Here is a 21,932-nt window from a genome sequence, read left to right as displayed (position 1 = left end):
ACGCGAAAGCCAACAGCTGGAGACATTATGGACTGGGTCTTGAGTCAGGCTTCTGGTCACATTAATTTATATCAGAAATCAAATTAAATGCATTGTTTTAAATGTACTGATATTGTCTGAAGGCATGCTCTTAAAAATCAGCAAAATGTCCTCTGCATCTCTTAGGCCTGGTATGCATGTTTCCTCGTACACAGTGTTTTATATGGTGTATTTTCTAAGGATAGTGTTCACCACTTCCATGGCTGGGACAGTGGCGAGGGGTTGTTTCAGTTGACTTGCCTTCAGGGAAGATGTCCCCGTGAGTAGCATGTAGGCATTGGCTGTGGTCCTCCACTACACCTTAGAGTGTGATCTAAGTAGGCTTTTGGCTCAGGGAAGCGTTGAGGCCTTCTGTGGTACCTAATTGCATGTGTTGATGTGGGTGTGTTGCAACAGTGTACTGGAGAAATAATAGTACTTTTAACCTGTTGCCCATTGCGAAGTACAAAATGGCCGCCCTCAACCGGGACGCTCTCAAGCGCATTGGCGGGTGCATCCCGCGTTCTGCTGTGGCAGTGGCTTTCAGACACCCCAACAGCTGATTGGCTACTGGAGTCAGCCTTGGGCGGATCCAGTGACAGCTGACCAGAGTAGGCGGGGGAAGGCCTCCTAGCATGCAAGGAGCCTAGACATGCCATGCCTCGGGAGATGTCGTTGCCAGGCAGCGCACATTGCATCTACTGAGCTGGCTGTTCTGAAAGCCCCTCTTTATACATGTCTGGTGAATTGTGCTGTTAAATTGGCGTCCAAGGGCGCAGTGCACTCAGTCCTAACTTGCCGTTGTTCTTTCTGTTTTCCAGGGTCCTTTCGGAACGATGGTCTAAAAGCTACTGATGTCCTGCCAATATTAAAAGAAAAAGTGGCCTTCGTGTCAGGTAAGACGTATTATGGGGCAGACGGTGGATTAAGGGCTCTGCAGAGCGCACGTGGTTGTAGATTTATATTCTGCTTAGAAAGGAGCTTTAGTGAGTTTCTGGTTTCTTCAAGACCTGCTCCTTTTCACCCACGTTTCTTGAATCTGTGCAGGATTTATTTTTGACTGTGTGGGGGGAGGGTGGGTAATAGTGTTTTTGCAAATTGAATAAATACGTATTTACTGTTAACGTGAAAGTGGTAATTTTCCAACTCTGACATTGGATCTTCAATGTTTTTTATTTGTAGGTACTTTGAGGAAAAAAGTGTAGCGACCTGCGCATGCTGCACCCCAATCCATCTCCCTTCCCCCTTTTTTCCCCCTTTCTCGGAATACTGGTACTCTGCGGTGCCACCGAGAGCCTGGCACCGTAGTTGCACACCTGGGAGCTCTGGGCAACCATGTTGGTCTATCCCACCAGAGTGCCTGCCACTCCTGTACCATGGAGCTGCGGCAAAAAGCACATCCCAAAGAAATGGCGGCACAAGTGTTGCAAAGCCTACAAATGGTGGCTTTTATATATCTGATACTGTCAACATGCCCGTTTGGCACCACAGGACTGGACCACCAATACCACTCTTGGTCCCAAATCCTTGGTCATCCTTCTCGTTCTATGAATGGCCATGCTGCTTTTACGCAGTAGGACACCTGTCTTGGAATCTATGCCTAGTTGACTGCTTCCACCCACATATGGGTTGTTACCCAGGGCAGACCTGGGCACCCGAATCCCCCCCCCCCCCCTCACACCACAGATACTTTAAGACTGTTGATCCACCCTGGTGGAAGTGTAAACCTTTAATACTAGTTGAGATTCACTTTAGGTTACTTGACAACCTCCAGGGGTATCACTTTAAGGTCTTGATGCCCTTTCCCTTGCGGTCTCATCTACGCTTTCTGGAAGTCTCAAAGACACCCAGCAAATATCTTGGCCAAAGGTATAAGCCCTGTCCCTCTTGAACTGTCCCGGGGTTCAACTAGGTCTCCCCACTGCACAGAGCCATCTTGTGTCTTGATCCTACTTATCGCGCAACACTTCTCTCACTGGCGATGTGAACAGCCCCCAGCCAAGGCCGCACTCTTGCTACACACTCGGCAGGGGTTCTCAATGGAGCCTGGCTTGGGATGCAAAGCCCATGAAGGGGGAGGGGAATGCTCCAGAGTCCAGAATCATCCAGGGCATTTGAGACGCATTTATTGGACTGGCCAGCCTCCAACTATAAGGGGTAGGCACTGTGTTCAGTGGTCTGCAAATCAAATTGCAACAACTGTACGTAGGTGTATAAGCAACTCTTGCCCATTGCCTCGCTCCACAGTTGTGATTGGCAGCATGGCACACTCTGCAGCCTGTTTATTAGACATCTTTCCAATGCTCTATGTGCTGCCATGGTCCAGCACTTTACAAAACTTTAGAATGATGGTTTGAAGGCATCGCGACCATTGCCCAGGCCATAGTTGTCCAGCCTGCCATAACATTACCGAAGGGGATATACCATATACAAATCTGATACGGCTGGGCGATATGGACCAAAAGTCATATCTCAATATTTTTAGGCTGAATGAGGTATATGATATATAGTTCAATATTTTTTATGTGGGTTTAATGCTCAGTTGTAATCCACCAACTACATGCAAGATTTCACAAACATCTATATTTTTAAGATATTGATCAAAATGAAGTGTAAATACAGGGTTCCTCTTACTGTTTGAGAATACACACAGCTTTGTAAATATCAAAATGTAAATAAAAGTGTGTCTGTAATAATGTGTAGATAAATGTGTGTGTGTGTGTGATATATAGAAAATCGATGTTAATGATATTGTCTCATTCTATATTGATTTTGAAAATGTATCGACAGATTTCCGAAACTCGATATATCGCCCAGCACTAAAATCTGACTTGGTGCTACCCTGAAAGGGGCAGTCTTGCATGAAACCACAAGCACCCAGAGACCTGTTTGGACCTCATTGAGCATCATTAGCGAGGTGTCGCTTGGGACTGTAGCTACAGGCCGCTCAGGAGCAATGTCTTGCCGGACCTCTCTCATTGTCCAGCACCCTGTCATCTCTATCCTAGCTCTTGTTTAGTCTTCCTGACACTCTCGTGCCAGGGGATGGTGGCATCTCCGCTGCCCACATAAGCTTTTCTGCTGTCCTTGTGTTACATCCCCTGAACACTCCACGTTTATCTTGGGCCTCCTTTTTAATAGATGGGGGCATCACCCTTTACATGCAACATGTAGGCGGTGAGATTTGTATCCAATGACTCTGAAAGCAGAAGACTTTCAATGCACCAGCCTTCCACAGCATCTCAGAACAAGCATACAATGAGCCCAAGCACCACTCCCACATCTCTTTTGCACTCTCTCTACTATCCGGGGGAGTTTCGCCAAATACTGTGGGTCACATATACTGAACAGTCAGAGTAAGCCCCTCTAAAAGGACAGGGTATCATAAGGATCTTAGTTTGGTTTATGCAAGAGCCTTTAATCCACTGATGATAGATGGGGCCTGGCCACTGCAAATGCCATCAAATGATCAAACCTACCCTCCCGCCCCTCCCCCCCCCCCAACACAGCTCTACAGTGCAAAAGAGGACCCCTTTTAGAAACTCGGGCGCTAGACTAAATTGCACAGTATATCATTTAAGCTTGGGCTCTGTTGTGACCTTGTAATGTTGGTGGTGCGATGTCTCTACGTTACAGGGACAACACATTTGCACTCTTGGGCTTCTTACGCAACAAAAGGATGCATCCTGGGAGTTGCAGTATTGATTGATGTAATTTAAACACGTTTGATGTATTCATCAGAAACATTATTTGTGAAGGACCTGCCCAGCATTGATACATGGGGTCTTGGTGCCATGGGGGTCCTCTAATCACTCGGCTCTTCCTGGATCCTCACTAGTTGTGCATCCCTATTTGGAAGCTATATCCAGTGCTGGCAATGCCATTCTGTGACGTAATCATGTGGATTATGGGTCCAGGGAAGATGTTCCTCTTCTCTTAATCACCCACCTGGTGATTCCAGTGGCCTGTGCATGAAGGGGTTGCAGATGATGGGGAGGTCGTATGCTCACTTTACAAAGATCCATGTGCTGGGGTGCAGTGGCTGCCTGGCAGGAATTGGTACTTTTGACCTAGAGCTTTACAATGTTTGCTATAAAGTTTGCGTCCTCCAGATATATGAAAGATCATGGGTTTCTGAGGGAAGGATTGGTATTTGTGACATCAGGAATTCGCAGCAGGTACCAGTCTTCTTAGTAGAACTATCAAAGGTGGCTATAATTGGTGCCCTCACCTAGACTGAACTGACCATTAGCCATTAGTAACTATGTATTTTCCATATCAATCCAGACCTGTGCCCTTAAAAACAATTGCTTACGCCTTCTGCTCCCAACAGGAATGTCTGTGCCTACAAGCATGCATTTCGGCTTATTTACATACCCACAATGCCTTGGCTCAGACCCGGAGGAGAACTTCCAGTGATGGCTATTGGGCGGTGTTGTAGCGTGTGTGGCTTAGCTAAATGGCCTAATTTACTTTCACTTTTTAGGTGTAAGAGTTTTTTCGTATGCTTTTATAAACCCACCATAACTCTGGTGTTTTTTGCGGTGCCTGGAAGTGATATTCTGCCGTCACTTTCTTTGACATCTCACTGCAGATGATAGCGGCTTCTGCACCGACAATCTTTCATTCATTTACCCGCTCAACAATCCATTCATTGGTGCATTTTGACACTATTAAGCACCCATGAATTGGAGGCAGAATATAGGGAATGAAACCTTGTAAAGAATGACTCGAGGTGCTAAACTAGGGAGGGCGCTTGATAATATTACAGCAAGGGAAGGGGGAAGGCAGCAGAAGGATGTGCTGCAAAAGGAATAATTTACTGACAGCCTCTGCAGTCTCCTCAGCTTTTGGTTCCCCTGGCAACATCATATCTGTCCAAATAATCGTCGTGATGGAGAACGCGATAGTTGAGACTACTGCCAATGTAGAAATATAAGATTCATATTTAACCCTATGCTTCAAGAGCTTTTGCTAGGTTCAATCCACTTGGTAATTTGCGGTTGCATTCTGGAGTCTACAGGGCACCGTGACTTGTCCACGGTCTCTTAAGTATTGCGACTCAATGGCTGAAAGTGTTAGCCTACCGGTAATGCCCCTTGCATTCAGCCAATCTTCTTCACCACTCCAGGTAGGTGATCTGAGCCATTTCCCCATAACATTTACTGGCTTGATGAATTGCATTGCAGTCTCTGCCTGGTCCTTTCATCAGTGTACTGTAGTTGTAGAAGCAGGCTCGAGGCGGCCAGGAAATGGGGGAACTCACGAGTGTGCTATTCCTAACCTGGACCAATGGATGGAGCAAAGTCTTCTGCATCTGCTATTGGAGCCCCCACTAGGTGAAACCGTCTCTATGGCCTTATTGGGATGTCTGCTATTACCAAGAGTGAAGAGAATGCTAAGCTCCCCAGATAGCTTCAATGGCTATTAGGGACTGTAGAAGCGGAATTGAGTTTATATCCTTTTAAATTGTGTTTTTGTTTCGTTAGTCAAAACCCTTTGTAAAATATTGTAGATTTGTTTGTAATTTCATAAACGACAAATTCAATAAAAGAGCCTGTCAATCCATAAAACGGTTACTGTGTAGTTCAGACAATATTTTTTTTAAATGAAAAGTACCAAAATCTATGAAAAAAGTAATTTGAGGGAACCGTGTCCAATTCATGTTCAAAATTTCAATCCTGCCAAAAACCGTCTAACTCCCTCACTAATGGAATCTTCCACCGTGACCTGCGTTTTCCATATACCTATAATTGGACTGGCTTCCCATTCTCCCCAGCACACCAAAGATGGATTGTAAGAAAGTGACAAAGGATTGGATTAAGGCTAATTGATTTCCATGCATAGATCTAGCCCAGGATAGTTCATTACCCAGGGATTTGCCTGTGTGTACAAAACTTAGCAAATGCTTTGAACTCACCTCGTCTTCTATCCCTGTGTCTCTACCACGTTCGGTTTACAAAGCCTACACCGCCCCGGAGAGGCATCCAAGTTCCTATTGGAGCCAACAGCCTTCAATGTGTGGAAAACATTAATGCAACATCTAAAATACCATTTACGATTTATTGGACACGGAAATAGTTTCATGTAAACCATGGACAAAGACGTGAGGAGTGGATATTTTAAAAATTCGTGGTATAATAAGTATTATTCTCCAGCATGGGGTCTGGCATGGATTCACATGCTCATGAATATTCCCAGTCGTCAGGCTGGGAATCCTCGGGAAAGAAAAATCAGTATCAGTTTCGTTTCAGATCTGTCTTTCGTAGAAGTAACCAATCACTGAACTCTGCGTCATACTGACCACAGCCAATGACTGCCATCTCCCTAAGCCCCACCTCTGGCAGCCATCTTCAGATTTTTACCGCACGTTCAAGTGTTGGGATCCTCGTGCTTAGCTCTCGAGCTTTTGCTGCGTTTTCGCGCTTTTTCAGGTGATTTTTCACATTTTTTCGGTTAATCGAGCCTCAAGCTCCACCGTTTCTACTCCCGTTAACGGGTACCTGTTGCGGGATTTTCCTATGCCCCTTAAGGGTGAAGATTTCGTCGAATCAACCTTTTGGAGGATTCCAGAAGATTTGCGGCCTACTTCGAGATTGCCCAGTACGCGAGTTCATCACCCGGACCCAAGCTGTTTCGCAGCTGCTCCGGATGCGGGCTGCAGAATGTGTTTAAGGAGGACGAACATTTGCAATGCCTCTACTGTCTTCATGGGGACAAGACTCATGTAGAGAAGGACTGCCAGTTCTGCAAGAACTTGTCGGAGCGGACCTTGAGGGACCGTCGATCCCGTCTCGCCAGCTGGTTGGAGAAGGGCTCAACGGGTGAGAAGAAGAAGAAGAAGAAAGGGTCCGAGCGGGCTTCTAAGTCCTGTGCGGGCGCCCCAGCGACGGGGGCCCAACACCAGGCCAAGCGCCGCGAGCCGCGGGCTCCGGGAGCGCCGAAAAGGTCGGGCTCTTCGGTCACTAGGCAGGGCGCACCTTCCCCGGCACCGTCAACCACGAGCCAGCGCTCCGGTTCGGGGAAGAGTAAGTCCGAGACCCCGGGTAAGCTTCGGGAGAAGCCCCGTCCGATCTCGGGAGAGGGGGAGCGAGGCGTCGCCCCTCCCCCAAAGGAGAAGGCCCGGGACGCACCTAAGGTGGTGAAGGCCCCTACCCAGCAGGCAAAGGCCTCTATCGAGGCGATCGCGGTGACTCTGGCCAAGCCGGCAGAGACCCCGCCAGCGGAGACTGCCTCCGGGACGAGTTTCCCTGCCGCCAAGGAGGGAATCCTCTTTTCAGCCCATTGTCATGGCCACCATGATGGAAGAAGCGAGGGGGGGCACGGTAGCCTCCTCGAGCTCGGAGGCAGCCTCGGAGGAGGAACTGACCGAGGCCGTGAGGAATCTCAAAGTCCAATTCGAGAAGGTTCGATCCTGTAAGGAAGATCCTCAGGAGATAACCGAGGAAGACGACGATGGCGAGGAAGAGCAGCCTTCTCTTCCGGCACAGCCGGAACCTAGGCCTCAGGATAGCTCGGCGGCCATTTTGTCTGCGATCCAGTCCTTATGCTCTGAGAGGACCCGCAACCTGGCCTGTCGGGAAGTCCCCAGAACAAACGACGGAGGACCCAACCCTCTCCTCCACTCTCCCCTGTAAGGCCTACAGTTCCCTCCTCATCCTCCCACGAGTCGGGAGATGACGGTGCGGTGGGCTCGACGACGGGTTCTGAGGGCGACGACGACGGATCGGGTCTCCCGTCGCACGGGCCTCTCCGCCCGATGAGATTGGCTCATTCCACGCCATGATCGCCAGGGCGTCCGAATTGTTCCAGCTCTGCCCGGAGGAGCAGCAAAAGAAAGGTTTCATCTATCAGCGCCGGGAGGCCAAGAGGAAGACTGTCATCGCGGTGCCTCTAATCGATGACATCTGGGAGGAGGGCCTGTTGGTACTCAAGAACCCCTCCACGGCACCAGCCAAACGGGACCGGTACGAGAAGAAGTACTGGGTCCCCGAGACCGCTCCCCTGTGCCTCAGGGCCCAGCCAACGCCAGACTCGGTCGTCTCGGCAGCGGCGAAGAAGAAAGCGGCGGGGTCAGGAGCCTCAACTTCGAATTCCCCTCCGGACGCGAGGGTAGGAAGTTGGACGCCATGGGGCGACGGGTCATCTCGTCGGCGGCGACGACGATCAAAGCGGCCAACGCCCTGGCGATCGTGGCCCGTTACGACAGGGAGCTCTGGTTTAAGCTGGCCCCCATATTGGACTTCCTACCGGACGACAAGAGGTCCGAGGCCCTGGAAATACTTCAAGAAGGCGAGGTGGCGTCGGACCACGCCATAACGGTGGCAACCAATATTGCCAATACCGGGTTCCGCCAGCTGGGCAACGGAGTTTGCCTACGACGACTGGGTTGGCTCCGGGCGACCGACTTCCGTTAGGACGTCCAGACCAGGGTGTTGGACATGCCCTTCGACGGCAGCAACTTGTTCGGGAAGGCGGTGGATGAATCCCTCCAAGCCATAGACTGACACGGAGACGGCCCGCGCCCTAGAAGCCCTTCAGCAACGACGGCCCTTTCAGAGCTCCGGAGGCAGACAGGGGGCCTCCAAGGGATCCAGCGGTGGCTTGTCGTCCTACCGCCAGGCGGCACGCTCCTCGTCTCGGGAGGTCTACAGGGGTCGCGGCAAGCAGGGAGCGCCTCGCCGCCGTCGGCAAGGTGGCCAGGGCCGCAAGGCCACCACCTCCAAGCAGGACTGAACCGGCCGTGGCCTCGGGCCCCCACTGAAGCACCCCGGTGGGAGGCCGGCTGACAAATTTCATCGGCGTGTGGAAGTCCATCTCCACCGACCGTTGGGTGCTGGATACCCTGGCAAGAGGACACTCTATCGAATTCCTGAAGAAGTGCCCTCACGTTCCACCTGTGGCCAGGAAGGAAAATCACGTCCCGCAACTGCTGTTGGAAGTACGGGCGATGCTCAGGAAAGGCACCATCGAGCTCGTCCCGAAGAGTCTCTGGGGCTCCGGAGTGTACTCAAGGTACTTCTTCGTCAGAAAGAAGACGGGCGGCTGGCGCCCCATCCTGGACCTTTGTCGTTTGAACAAATACATCAGGTCACAAAAGTTCAGGATGGTCACCCTCCAGCACGTGCTGGGACAGCTGGAGGAAGGCGACTTTCTATCGTCGTTGGACCTGGAGGATGCATACTTCCACGTTCCCATCCTCAAAAGTCACTGAAATTTCCTCAGGTTCGTTGTCCAGGGACGCCACTACCAATTCAGAGCACTGGCGTTCGGATTGAAGTCGGCCCCCAGGGTCTTTACCAAGTGCCTAGCACCTGTGGCGGCGCGGCTGCGCCTGCAGGGGATTCACGTCTACCCCTACCTGGACGACTGGCTCATCCGCTCAAGGACGAGGGAACTCGCCATCAAACACACTGCAAGGACCTTCCAGCTAATCACAGACCTGGGATTCGCCATAAATTACCCAAAGTCCCACCTGGTGCCGTCGCAGGTGGCCCTGTTTCTGGGAGCGAAGCTCTATACAGTGAAGCGCCTGGCGGCACCGCCGGAAGAACGGACTAAGACCATTCTGGGCAAAGTGCAGCGCCTGCTAGCCACGGACGTGGCCAGGGTGAGGTCCATCAAGTCCCTCCTGGGGATGATGTCCTCTTGCATCTACCTGGTGCGCCTCTGCAGACTACGGATGAGCCCTCTTCAAGAATTTCTCGACGCCCGTTGGATGCAGGCGACGGGCACCTTCGAAGACAGGGTCCCCCTCAACGAGGTGTTCCGGCGGGCGATTCAGTGGTGGGGCGTTCGAGCGCACCTCACGGCGGGCAAGGACTTTCAGACGCCGGCGTACCAGGAGACGGTGACGACGGACGCCTCCCTGAAAGGATGGGGTGCCCACACCGGAGATCTCCACGCAAGAGGCCTCTGGCTCCCGGAGGAGAGGCTCCTGCACATCAACATCCTGGAACTCCGAGCCGTGTTCTGGGCTCTCAAATCGTTCCTCCCGTCGCTCAAGGGCAAGGTGGTGCGGATCTTCACGGACAACACCACGACAATGTTTTACATACGGAAGCAGGGAGGCACCAGATCCCCAGCCCTATCCAAGGAGGCTCAGGATCTGTGGCACTGGGCGGTCGCCCAGGGGATGTTCCTGGTTCCCTTCCACCTGGCAGGAGAAAGAAACACCATTGCCGACTCGCTCAGCAGGGAGCTGCATGCGTGTCACGAGTGGGAACTGCGCCAGGATCAGGTGGATCAACTCTTCCGACGATGGAGCAAACCCCAAATCGACCTGTTCGCAACAGCGATGAACTCGAAGTGCCAGAGGTTCGCCAGCAGGTTTCCCCAGCCGAGAAGCATGGGCGATGCGTTCTCGTTCCCCTGGGACGGCCTATACCTGTATGCGTTCCCTCCGTTGCCGTTGCTGCTTCGACTCATCAACCAGCTCAAGAGGTCCCGGTGCAGGATGATCCTTGTCGCACCGGCGTGGCCGAGGCAGATCTGGTTCCCGGACCTTCTGGACTTGTCAACGTCCCCTCCCATCAAGCTGTCGGCAGACGTGGATCTTCTCTCCAGAGAAGGAGGCGCCATCTTCCACCACGACCCGGCGTCGCTGAACCTGCTGGCTTGGCTCCTGCAGCGCTAGAGTTTGGAGGGTACGATATACCGTCCGACTGCAGAGAGGTTCTTGCAAAGGCCAGGGCGTCCTTGACTCTCAAATGCTACGGTCACAAGTGGAGGAGGTTCTCTATCTGGTGCCGAGCACAGAAGATCAACCCCCTACGGATTACGGCCCCTCAAGTGCTGCCGTACCTGCTATCGCTGGCAAAGGCTGGGCTAGCCCATGCCTCCATTAAGATTCATCTGGCGGCGATCTCCAGATATACCAGAACCACAGGACGGACGTCCCTGTGGTCCCATCGACTGGTAAAAGAGTTTATGAAAGGACTGTTCCGGTCGTTCCTGCCGGTGAAGGCCCCGGCCCCGGCGTGGGAACTTAACGTGGTGCTGACCAGGCTCATGGGGCCCCCATTCGAGCCGATGCACTCCGCACCGATGAAGTTTGTGTCGTGGAAGACTGCATTCCTGGTGGCCATTACCTCCTCACGACGAGTGGGAGAGATCCAGGCCCTATCCTGCAAAGCACCGTACTTGACTTTCCATGCCTCGAGGGTGGTGCTTAGGACGCACCCCTCCTTTATGCCCAAGGTGCCGTCGGACTTCCATCTTAACGAGCCCCTGGTGTTACCTGTTTTCTTCCCGTCTCCTTCGTCGCCGGCCGAGAGGACTTTGCACTCGCTGGATGTGGCTAGAGCGCTGAAATTCTACGTGGACCGCACAAAGAGTTTTCGGAGGACATCACAGCTATTTGTGAACTTTGGACCTGTGAATCAAGGGAAGGCTCTCTCGAAGTCTTCTATTTCCAGATGGCTCTCCGGCTGCATCATGCACTGCCACCGGTTGGCTAACCGACCGCTGCCAGGCCGTCCGAGAGCCCATTCGACCAGAGCGATCGCTGCTACTACAGCGTTCCTATCTGGTGTGCCCCTGCTGGACATCTGCAGGGCTGCTACGTGGAGGTCGACGCACACTTTCACGAGAGTCTACTGCGTCGATCGGGATTCCAGGGAGGAGTCCAGGGTCGGCCAAGCAGTGCTGCGCAACCTGTTCGCTTAAGGTAAGCCTGGTGAGGAGGTAAGAGATGCTTAATGTTGAGTTTTTTGTATTGCTTAATGTTGAGCCTTTTGCCACCCCCCGTGGTTGTGCATGTGTACTGCTATGCATTCTTATATTCATGAGCATGTGAATCCATGCCAGACCCCATTCTGGAGAAGGAACAAGTTACTTACCTGTAACTGTTGTTCTCCAGCATGGGTCTGGCATGGATTCACATGCGAACCCTCCCGCCTACCTCTCTGCGGCTCTTCACTTGGTCATGCTGCCACTTCACGTGCTACCAAATCTGAAGATGGCTGCCAGAGGCGGGGCTTAGGGAGATGGCAGTCATTGGCTGTGGTCAGTATGACGCAGGGATCAGTGATTGGTTACTACTACGAAAGACAGATCAGAAACGAAACTGATACTGATTTTTCTTTACCGAGGATTCCCAGCCTGACGACGGGGAATATTCATGAGCATGTGAATCCATGCCAGACCCATGCTGGAGAACAGTTACAGGTAAGTAACTTGTTCCTTATTATTAGATATTCGCTTAGTCGTGTATATTTGTCCCCACTTTTCTATCACATTTTTAGTTTTACCACATCGTACTTCTGAAGAAAAAACTGGTCAACGTTTATATAATTGAGGTAATATATGATATGATATGTGGCATTTATAATGCACCTGTAGACAAGGGTTTCTAGGTGTGACAAGACAAGGAGGGGGAAACAAGGGAAGACAAAATAACGATCTTACTACTCAGTGTGTCAATCAGATCGCGCAAGTGCGGGGAAGGGGAGAAGTTCCAGGGGGGAGGGGAAGAGCAGTTAACTCACAAGTGCAGCCAATGAGTGGTTCATAAGTGCAGTGAGAAAGGCCGGTAGGGTTGCAGATATATAGCCTTATGTGCTGGGGAGCCCGGAGGCAGTGCTTGGGTAATTGGACATGCAAGAGCCTGGGACTGAGTTCAGAGGGTGACGTGTGCGTGGAGCAGTCAGGTGCATCAGCAGGGGAGAGGAAGAGAGAAAGTGGAAACGAAAAGGAAGGTCTTGAGTTGCTTCCGGAACCGGAGGTGGTTCTGCTCAAGTTTGAGGCTGTTCCTGAGGGTTGCCCCAGCCGAGAAGATTGATCTGTCTCCAACTCTCTGCTTGGAGAAGCGTCTGACCCTCAGAGAGTTGGAGGTGGATGAGCGGAGAGCTTGAGAAGGAAGATGTTTTGGAAGAGAAAGTTGGAGGTAGAGCAGTCCCAGGCCCCAGTGTCTTGGAGTTGATCCTTGCAGCCACGGGGAGCCAGTGAAGCGATTTCAGAGCTGGAGAGATACAATGCCTGGGCTTGAGGCCAAGGACAAGTCTCGCAGTCCTGTTTGGGATAAGTTGTAAAGGTCGAAGAGTAGATGCAGTTACCTCACATCTACTCGTAAACGTTTTAATGCTCAACACCTTTCTCTGTTTAGCCATCCTTCCGGGCTCTGCAACAAGATTGTTTTATAGGCAAACAAATTATGTAGTATAGGTTCAACTTATTCCATTTCACATTGGAAAGCAAAGAGCGCAATCTAATCGCCGTCATTGGCAAGGAAGGTGAGTCTTTGGCACTGATCTCAAGAAAAGTCAACCATTTCCAGTTGTTTGTATCCATTAATAACATACCATATAATAACCCTGGTGTAGCTTCAACTTTATAGAACTCACCCAGTGGTTGCATGAAAAATCTTACATCTTTTCTCAAAATGATCTTCATTTGAGCAAAGATTGTCACCTTTTGTACACCGTTTACTCTTAATCTGTGGTATCTGATTTGTACCATGCGATTAAAAAAAATCTAGCTAAGTCAATTCTTTCGCCTCCCCAAGCAATTAGTCATTTAGCTACATTTGTTGCCTTGAATTTCCGGTTCTTTTTTTAAATTAATAATCTTAGAAAATGAAATGTACCTATTAACAGGGAATCAAGGGTTTGGGGTAAGTGGTGGGTAGAAAATGATAAAGATTCATGTAGAAGTTTTCAGGGCTGTCCGGAAGGCCCAATCGGAACCTTTATCTCTCAAGGCGGGAGGCAGAGAGTTCCATTGTTTAGCTGCGATTGACGGGGAAACTCGAACCTCCAGCTTTTATACGTTTGAATTATGACTGGACAAGACAGTGGACATAAGGTGTTCTGCTAGGCCTTGAGGAGTGAGCCTTGGTGCTTTTACTGAGAAAGGTAAAGTGGGGCAGACCTGGAGAGGCACCTGTGCGTAATAGTCAAGGTTTTAAATAAAAGTCATCACTTGTGTGGATTTTGAGCTCCTAGTTGATGAGACTCTGGGTTTCTCCGCTCTGGAATGTTGGCTAGTTTCTGGAACAGAGCCATGATTCTATTTTGAGGTCTCCCTCTCTCGCAGAAGAATTCTGTTTTGTCTGCACCTACTCCCAGCACAAGATGTTTGTGTGCTATATTATAATCAATAAACTCAGTCCTTGTGGGCTGATGAGATGTGCCCTTGCCCAATCCCGTCGACCAGAGTATGGAATCTTGGAACCACAATGGACAGGGCACTCACTCTTGATACACAGATCAGAGCAATCGTTGGAAGCCGTTCATTCCAGCTGTGCATGCTAAGCCCCATCTTACCTTACTTAACATTTACCCAGGCCATACACATAATGTGTCTAAAATGTGCCAAACTATATTACGCGAACAGCCGCTATCTCAGATTCCCAGATTACCTAATGAGGAAACTTCAAACAATGGAAATGCAGCAGCAAGACTACGCCCCGGAATGAAGCGATTGAAACGTATCACACCAGCCTTCCGTATTTTCCACTGGCTGCCCATCGGAAAATGGGTTAATTTCAAAACCCTGTGCATTGCCCATTGTTCATGCGATAGAAGGGGCCCTCCCTCCTTCAGAAATAAGTTTTAACACCACACTTCCTCAAGAACACTGGGATCCAGCTAACCTGCAGTAGTACTCGTGCCTAACTTTGAGAAGCAACAAGGAGGATCCTCTTTTTCACTTTTGGCCATGAAACTCTGGAACACCCTACAAAACATCTCTGCCTGGGTGAACCACCAGATAACGCTATTGGATCCAGTTCCTGGGGGAGGACCAGTGGGAGGGGATCACCTGGATGAGGGGTCTTCGGGAGTGTAAGTGGCACACCGATGGGTGAGACGCGGTACCCCCTTCCCTATAACACCTTTACCCCATCCTACTCTATAGGATATTTAGAAGCTCTACGCTCCTCCCCCTTTTCCGACACAAACACTGTCTTACACCGTGACAGACAATGGACTAACACTAGAGCCATTTACCTGATATGTCGCAACACAAGGGTCAGGTGGAGTCAGGCAATTGACAACAATCACACGCACACCGGACAGCCCTTTACCTTCCCCACAGGGATAAAAGGCAGAGCATGAGAGCACACTATGAGCAAGGCCGAATGCATGAGGAAAAGGCTTCACCGAACTGGCAGTTCAAATGGAGAAAAAAGGCAGCGAGACCAGGAGGGAAGAATAAATGGGAATTATCCATGCCTTTTTAAACTCCAACTCGCAAAACCTCTGAAAAGGGAATTACAAGACTGAGAAACATAGCTGACGTGTGGAACAACAGATGTCAATGGTGCACGGGGGCCACCCTCATTGATAACACAGGCGGGGAAGCATGCTGACTACCGTGGTACAGTCCTTGACTCCAGCAGCAAGCCAAGCGGCCCCAAGGCAGTCAGTGAGTCGGAGTAAGCCGATAGGAAACTGAACTGTGTTTGAGTCCAAGGTTGCAAGTGGCAACATTAGATGAACACAAGAACTTGAGCACAAAGAACTTGTGTGCTTGAACTTTTGAGAAAGGCCAGAGAAGGGCCAGCTGCAGAGTGGTCAGGCGCTGTGGAGTGCCTAGTCGAAGGACTTGTGCTGGCCCTTGTGTATTGAAACTGCATGTACCAGAAGGCCCTAGGAAAGGGTGGCTTGAGGTGTTGGAGTGGTCCTTCAGGGTCACGTCACATCCCTTGTACACTCGAAAGTCTGACACATTGCCAAGAGAAAGCTAGGGGAAGGGAACCCCCCCCTTTCTGAAGAGAACGTATTGTGAAATAAGGGAGGTGTGAACCTGACGGAGGGATGCCTGCGAATTGAGTTGAAGAGTAATACACCCGTGAACATTGTGCAGCAAGAGTGAACCTGGGCGAGAGTTGTCCACAGTAGGAAGTTGTTTAAAAAGACATTAAGACTCTTGAATATTGTAAGGTGCATTCGAAAGGTCGTAGTGAACCCGACTGAGGGAGGCCGAAGTTGCAAGGAGGATCCAAGCCCAGCAGAGGGAGATTCAAGGGGCGAAGAGCAATCGCCCAAGGTGCAAGATTACCGAAAGGAACTTTTGTTTGTTGTTTCATCAGGCTTTCTAAGACAAGAGACTTTGTAGAAAAGAGACTTAGCCCCTGAAGGTTCTGGTATCGTTTAACTGGAATTGTGAACCACGTGCTGGAGGTTACATGTCTTTATAACAAATTAATGATGAATGAACATATAACGAAAAATAAATAACCACTTCTCCACAAGATTTAACCCTTCACCCCACTGCCACATACATTTCGGTTATTTTTTCATTTTTTTCTTTATATTTTCATTAGTTATTCATTTTTCGTAATTAAGACTGTAGAACTGTGCCAGAGAGGTCCAGGAGTGTGCTGTGTTCAGAACTCCCGCCTTGCCCCATGCTTAAAACGTGGGAAAGGGAGAACCCAGCCATACCATTGTGACTTATCATTTTGAGACCACTTCTTTCTTTTCCGGTGAACATTGTCCCACACTCTTTTTGTAGTGGTAAGGATTGGCAATAATTTTAGTTTAGTTTAGGCCCTTTTTATTTGACACAACGCCACTAGGACTGCCTTATTATATGGTCGTAGCTTGCTCTCATCTTAGATTTAGATTAGGCGTTTATCTCGCCCATTATAAAGTTCAATAAACTCTGTTGAACTGTGATCACTTGTCTGTCTTTACTGTAGCCACCATGAGTTCCCTCCAGTACGGAGGGTGCCAGTCAAGTTAAGGCTTTACACTAGATACGCAATCTTGGACTGTACTCTAGCTTTTAGAGGTCACAAACGCAGTGGCTTTGTTAGAGGGGCGATATGGCCAAGTTTCCAGTCACACCAAAAAATCAGTTGTACAACTGCATTCTGACAAATTGCAACCTGTGTAAAAGTTAATCTGGGGCACCGGCCCTTGCAATAAACCAGCCAGGAGTTTGGGGTGCGCCCACTACTAAAGCTCTGCCCCCTTGAGGCTCTAGTTCAAGATCTCACACGACTTATCAAGCTTGAATGAGACTGCACCCCAACAGCTTGAACGTCGTTGGAAGGGGATGGATTGGAGTCCCACAAGCAACCCAAGCTTTTAAACTGAAGCCGTGGCATCTGGAAGAAGAAACACGCATTGCCTAAGCCACCAGTTTTGGCTCTTGTGTTTGCATGGGATTCACATTTTTCAGGCAATGCCATACTGGTACTATACCAGTCATAAAATGGCAAAAGCTGCCAAATCCATACCTAATGCCCATACAAGAGATAAAGCCATTGGATTTGTCAATCCTTTGTTTTTTACAGGCGCTTAGTACAAGGAACAGATGCAAGGACACTTACACAGCCTATAAATCAAGTGGCTGGAGGCACCCTTGGTTTAGGCAGTTTTATTACATCGGGGCAGGCTTGAATGTTTTTTACTGCCATTACACAATTATCTTTCAGAAGGCTGATGACCTTTGAGATCCCAGAGTGGTGTGCATTTGGTGTGGAAGGAAAGGTGGTTGGTGGGAATGGCCATCGGGATTACCATGGCCATGGGTGGGTAACAAACACCGACCACAGAATGTGCCCCTCTCCTCTCATCTCCCCTTTATTCACGTCCTGTGACAATAGCATAGGCTAATTCTTTTTTTTTCCGCGCCACCTAATAGCTAAAAGTTAAAAAAAAAAAATAGGAAATCTGTGGAAGCCACCACCTGGTGCTTAACAGAAGTTATTTTAATCAGAGCCCAAAGCTTTAAATTTTCCCCGCTTTCAATGCGTGCCAGTTTGTTTAAAGGAAGATGAGCATTGAAAGATGACCAGGGCCCCATGCACTCTTTAGTGCCTCCCACAGTCTATCTGTGTGTTTATAAAGCGCCAAAGCCCTGGGGTATCTAGGCGCTACAGAATACGGACCTAAAACAAGATTACAAAACAGATGAGCCCAATTCTATCCTAAGCAAACAACCTGTTCTTAACGAGTTTCCTAAAGGTGGAGTGGTTTTCCTCCTTCCTTAATGATTCGGGGAGCTCATTCCACGCCTGAGATACCCGGACAGGGAAGGAACGACCGTTCACAGTGATGTCAAGTTGGGTGTCCTCATACGAGTGACACCCCACACTGATGGAGTAAATCAGATAAAATAGGAGTTGAACGTAAACCTTAATAGTAGTCAGAGAAGAGAACCATGCGAGACCCCACACTCGGTCATAGTCCAATTGGAGTAGACCTCACCAGTGGCGACTGTTGGCCAGCGACCATCCAGGGAAAGATCTAAACCACAGGATGGTCCCTGGAGATCCACCCCTGACCATTTAACTGTGATCACAAGATATAGTCAACCACGTTGAAGAATGCCGACGAGTCGAGCAAGCTCTGTTGTCTGTATCTGGAACCTTCAACAGGGCCCACCCATGTTACGTGTCTGCCGGAACCATGCCGGAACTGTGTGGTAGCCAGCTGTGTCCTTGCTCTCTGTTGGCCTCCTTCCTAGTTTCTCTCCTTCTTCGGTTTCATTTATGTTGGTGTTTTTTTCACTCCTACTTGAGAGCATTTTCTGCATTTGGCTCTCTTTCTGTGAAGAGGAACCTCCTTACGCCTCTCCTGAGATTCTCACCAACTTTGCTCATCTCGGACCTTCTTGTTCCCGAATTTCACTTCTGCTGAATCATGCTCACTTCCTCCTATGAGGCTGCACACACATGTGTTCTTGCCACATTGTTTATCAGGCTTTGTCCTGGCATGTCACAATCTTGAATGCCCCATTTTGTACTTGTTCCAATCTTTCTCGGATTGGTAATGTGACTATGGGATTAATATCCTGGCTTCCAGCCTTCAATTCTCCTGATGGTTAAGCCTCTCACTATACATCTCTGCCCACCCCCGCAGTGCATCAGCTTTCTCACTGCTAGCAAAGCTTTAGCAACATTAGATGGCACGAGCCCACCTCCTCAAATGAAACACTGTGCCCTTGAATGCAAGACATCTTCTTTGCTGCCTCTCTGATCATTCTTTTTAGAGTCCTTACATTTTTCCGAATTTTCTTAAATCCCCTTGAGCACCAAGTGTGTGGCATATTTCAGTGCGATATGTGACGTATCTTGCTACCACACCCGTGAATTGTCACGTAAAAGCATTGAAAAGGAGCTCTTTGGGGTGATCTGTTGGAGAACGTATTACTGACCTCCTTTGCCCAGAATCTCCTCAATGCGAGTGTCGAATGTTACTCGGCAGTTCCTAACCTACTGAGCCGGCCTAGGATCTGTGCTGACACAGCTCAGCTTGCTTCTTGATTAGTAGGCCTCTGTGCGGAACAGGCTGTGCTGAAACCCACGCAGAGCACACCCATCACACTCTTCCGATATCCATTTACCTAGTCACACAGTCTGAGACCAGTTTCGTTTGTCTCTGATGGACTCCCATTGGCGAGCCTTTGTAACCCCATGTGGGGCAAAGGAAACACTAGAAAAGAAAAGGAAATGAAGGATTCCCCCGGTGCAGTACAGTTCAGGCCAGCCATCACCTCTGATCACTGCCGCGGTGCGGCCTTGAAGTGTGTCGCTCACCATGAGAGGCAGGGGAGCAGCCAAAGGCACTTCTGCCTCCCTCCTTCACTGCCGCAGCCTACCTCACTGGCACTTCATGAGCGGGGAGCACCCCGCATTCACCGCCGCCCTCACAGGCTGCTCCTTCAATACGTGCGCTCTCCATCCAGGAAGGTGGGCGCCGCATAGGCAGTTAAGTCCCGCCCCCTGCCAAGGCGGGCCTCATACTCCCCAGGAGCTACTGTCATGCACTGCCCGGGTGGAACATTTGTCTGAGGGGGGCCCACTCAGCAATCAGTGCTGGGCTGCACTTGGCATTCACAGCCCCGTCATTAAGTGGTAACGGTGTTGGGGGGAGGGGCTGAGCCGCTGTGCAGTTGCTGGGCTGCTTCTTGCATATGCAGCCCAGCCTACAAGGACTTTAGGGTCCATACACGCCGCTGCCTTGTGTAAGGTAGTTATGGTGCACTGTAGAAGGACTCTTGTTATATATCTTTAAGGGCTGTTTTATATTTTCTAAAGAATTTTTTATTTTTAAAAGGATTCTTCTTGGTGTTAAGAATGCTTAGATTTTTTTTTGTTACGCAGTTGCTTTGGTATAGTGATAGGATTTGTATATAGTGTCTTGTGTCCCCCGCCCCCACCCCGCCCTTTTGTTCATAAAAAAAAGTTTTTCATCCTGCATAAGGGAAGGCTCATTGTCCCTTGTACTGGAAACCTGAGGTAATCCTGTGTAGGATGAGGCTGTTCGCGGTGCCTATGGGGTGCACTGCTGTTACTCTTGGGGCACCATAGCCCATGTTAAGCTGTAGATTCGTGCCTTTGTGCAATCAGTCTCTGTATTACAGGGTTGTTCAACTCCAGACCTCGAGGGCCAGAATCCTGACTGGTTTTCAGGATATCCTTCATTAATATTCATGAGGAATAATGTTCATCCATTTAAAATCATTGTATGCAAATGAATGAATATTAAGGTGATTGTATGCTGAAACCCTGGCATGGATCCGGCCCTGGAGGCCTGGAGTTGGACAACACTGCTGTATTGGATATGGTGAATGCTAAAGAAGGGGGAAAGAGACCAGACAGCAATCGGCATAGACCAGAAAAGGTTTATCCTGTTGGAGTATTCGGTCTCCTATGCACTGAAATTTGCATAGGGTGTGCTCACTAGCACTGCTTTACAGAGTGGCGATCTCTGTATTTGAGGAGCTTGCGCGATCCAGCCTTGCCAGCGAACCTTCTTTCTGTAGCTGCAACATCAAAGAGTACAATGTCATCACTTTATTTGCAAGCTTTTGATTGTGACCTTTGTGTGGGGCTCAGGCAGCAAACACTCCAGATTTGCTCAGTAAGTAGGCTTAATTGCTCCTTCCCGGGGACTTGGCGGGAGATTATGGAGGGAACAGTGCCCGCCTTCCGCCTTCATCAATTCAGTGTGCTTTTTCGAGTGGCAGAAATGTGAACTCTTCAAGCATTGAGGTTTGATGGGCACTTTATAGGTAGGCATTTCAGCCATGGCATTAAGAAAGGTGGGACTCCCTGATCCTTGCTGATGGAAGATTTTGTTCGGTCGCTTAGATGTTTGAAAGGAATCGGCCTGTTGAGCAGGTCACGGCATCCGATTCAGTACAGGTTTCTGTGCTGATTAAGGATAATTGCGGAATATATTTCAAACATGCATGCATATTTTCTATATATTTTAATGCAGAAGTGTTTCCTACAACCGGTAGCATATAGAGAATGGGACAATTCCACACCAGGGAGGTTTAGTATGGGAAAAGAGGTTGCCTAGGTGAACGCCAGCAAAGTCTAGACATGGCCCAAATAAAGCCCCATCAGTCCAGGTGATCCGCAATCTTAGCCTTGTTGCTAAACTTCGAGAGAAAGCCACGTTGCTTCCTTGGTTGAGTCGATATCACTGTATGCTCCTATAGCAGTGCATAAAATCTAGTTGACAGTAGCCACTCCTATTAGATCCTATTCAATTTCCTCTCCACAAATCATGAATTCAAAATAATTCTACAGGGATTACTTTAATGTCGCCTGCTCGAACATTACAGACGAGAGGGTGGGGGCCATTCATGCAGGATAACTCCTGATTCCTACCTCTGTTCCAGGAGTGGTTGAGGATTGTGTGCGCTGTATTACAAAATATCTGGAGGGCCACATAATGAGTAACCATGATCTATGGTAAGTTGTTAGTACTTAATTCCACTTGGTTGGTCGCAGGGAATTGACTGTGAGTACACCTTAGCATGCAGCATTGTGACCAATCTGCAGGCTATACCTGTTCATATAGTCTGTTCAATAAGAACATTTTGAAGAATATAATGAAACTTTATTTACCTAGTTCAAGGGCTGTTCCAGGAGTTATCGGACCTGAAGACAGAGTTAAAGACCTGACTGCAGCAATAGTGTTTAACGAGATATACAGGACCCATAA

At 49.3% G+C, this 21,932-nt stretch overlaps 1 protein-coding gene across 6 annotated transcripts in view; it reads left to right on the top strand.

The window, feature by feature from the left end:
- KALRN (kalirin RhoGEF kinase) overlaps positions 1–21,932 on the top strand; it is a 1,827,638-nt gene that overhangs the window by 430,441 nt on the left and 1,375,265 nt on the right. For all 6 annotated transcript variants that reach the window (XM_069616662.1, XM_069616664.1, XM_069616661.1 and 3 more), the window contains exon 2: positions 840–914. In XM_069616662.1, the coding sequence (XP_069472763.1) occupies positions 840–914 (75 nt within the window). The remainder of the gene's footprint in view (positions 1–839; positions 915–21,932) is intronic.

The sequence above is a fragment of the Ambystoma mexicanum genome, chromosome 9, assembly GCF_040938575.1.
Source record: "Ambystoma mexicanum isolate Mex_15411 chromosome 9, UKY_AmexF1_1, whole genome shotgun sequence".
Classification (NCBI taxonomy): Eukaryota; Metazoa; Chordata; class Amphibia; order Caudata; family Ambystomatidae; genus Ambystoma; species Ambystoma mexicanum.
The sequence above is the reverse complement of the archived record's forward strand: the minus strand, read 5'-3'. Positions and strand labels throughout refer to the sequence as shown.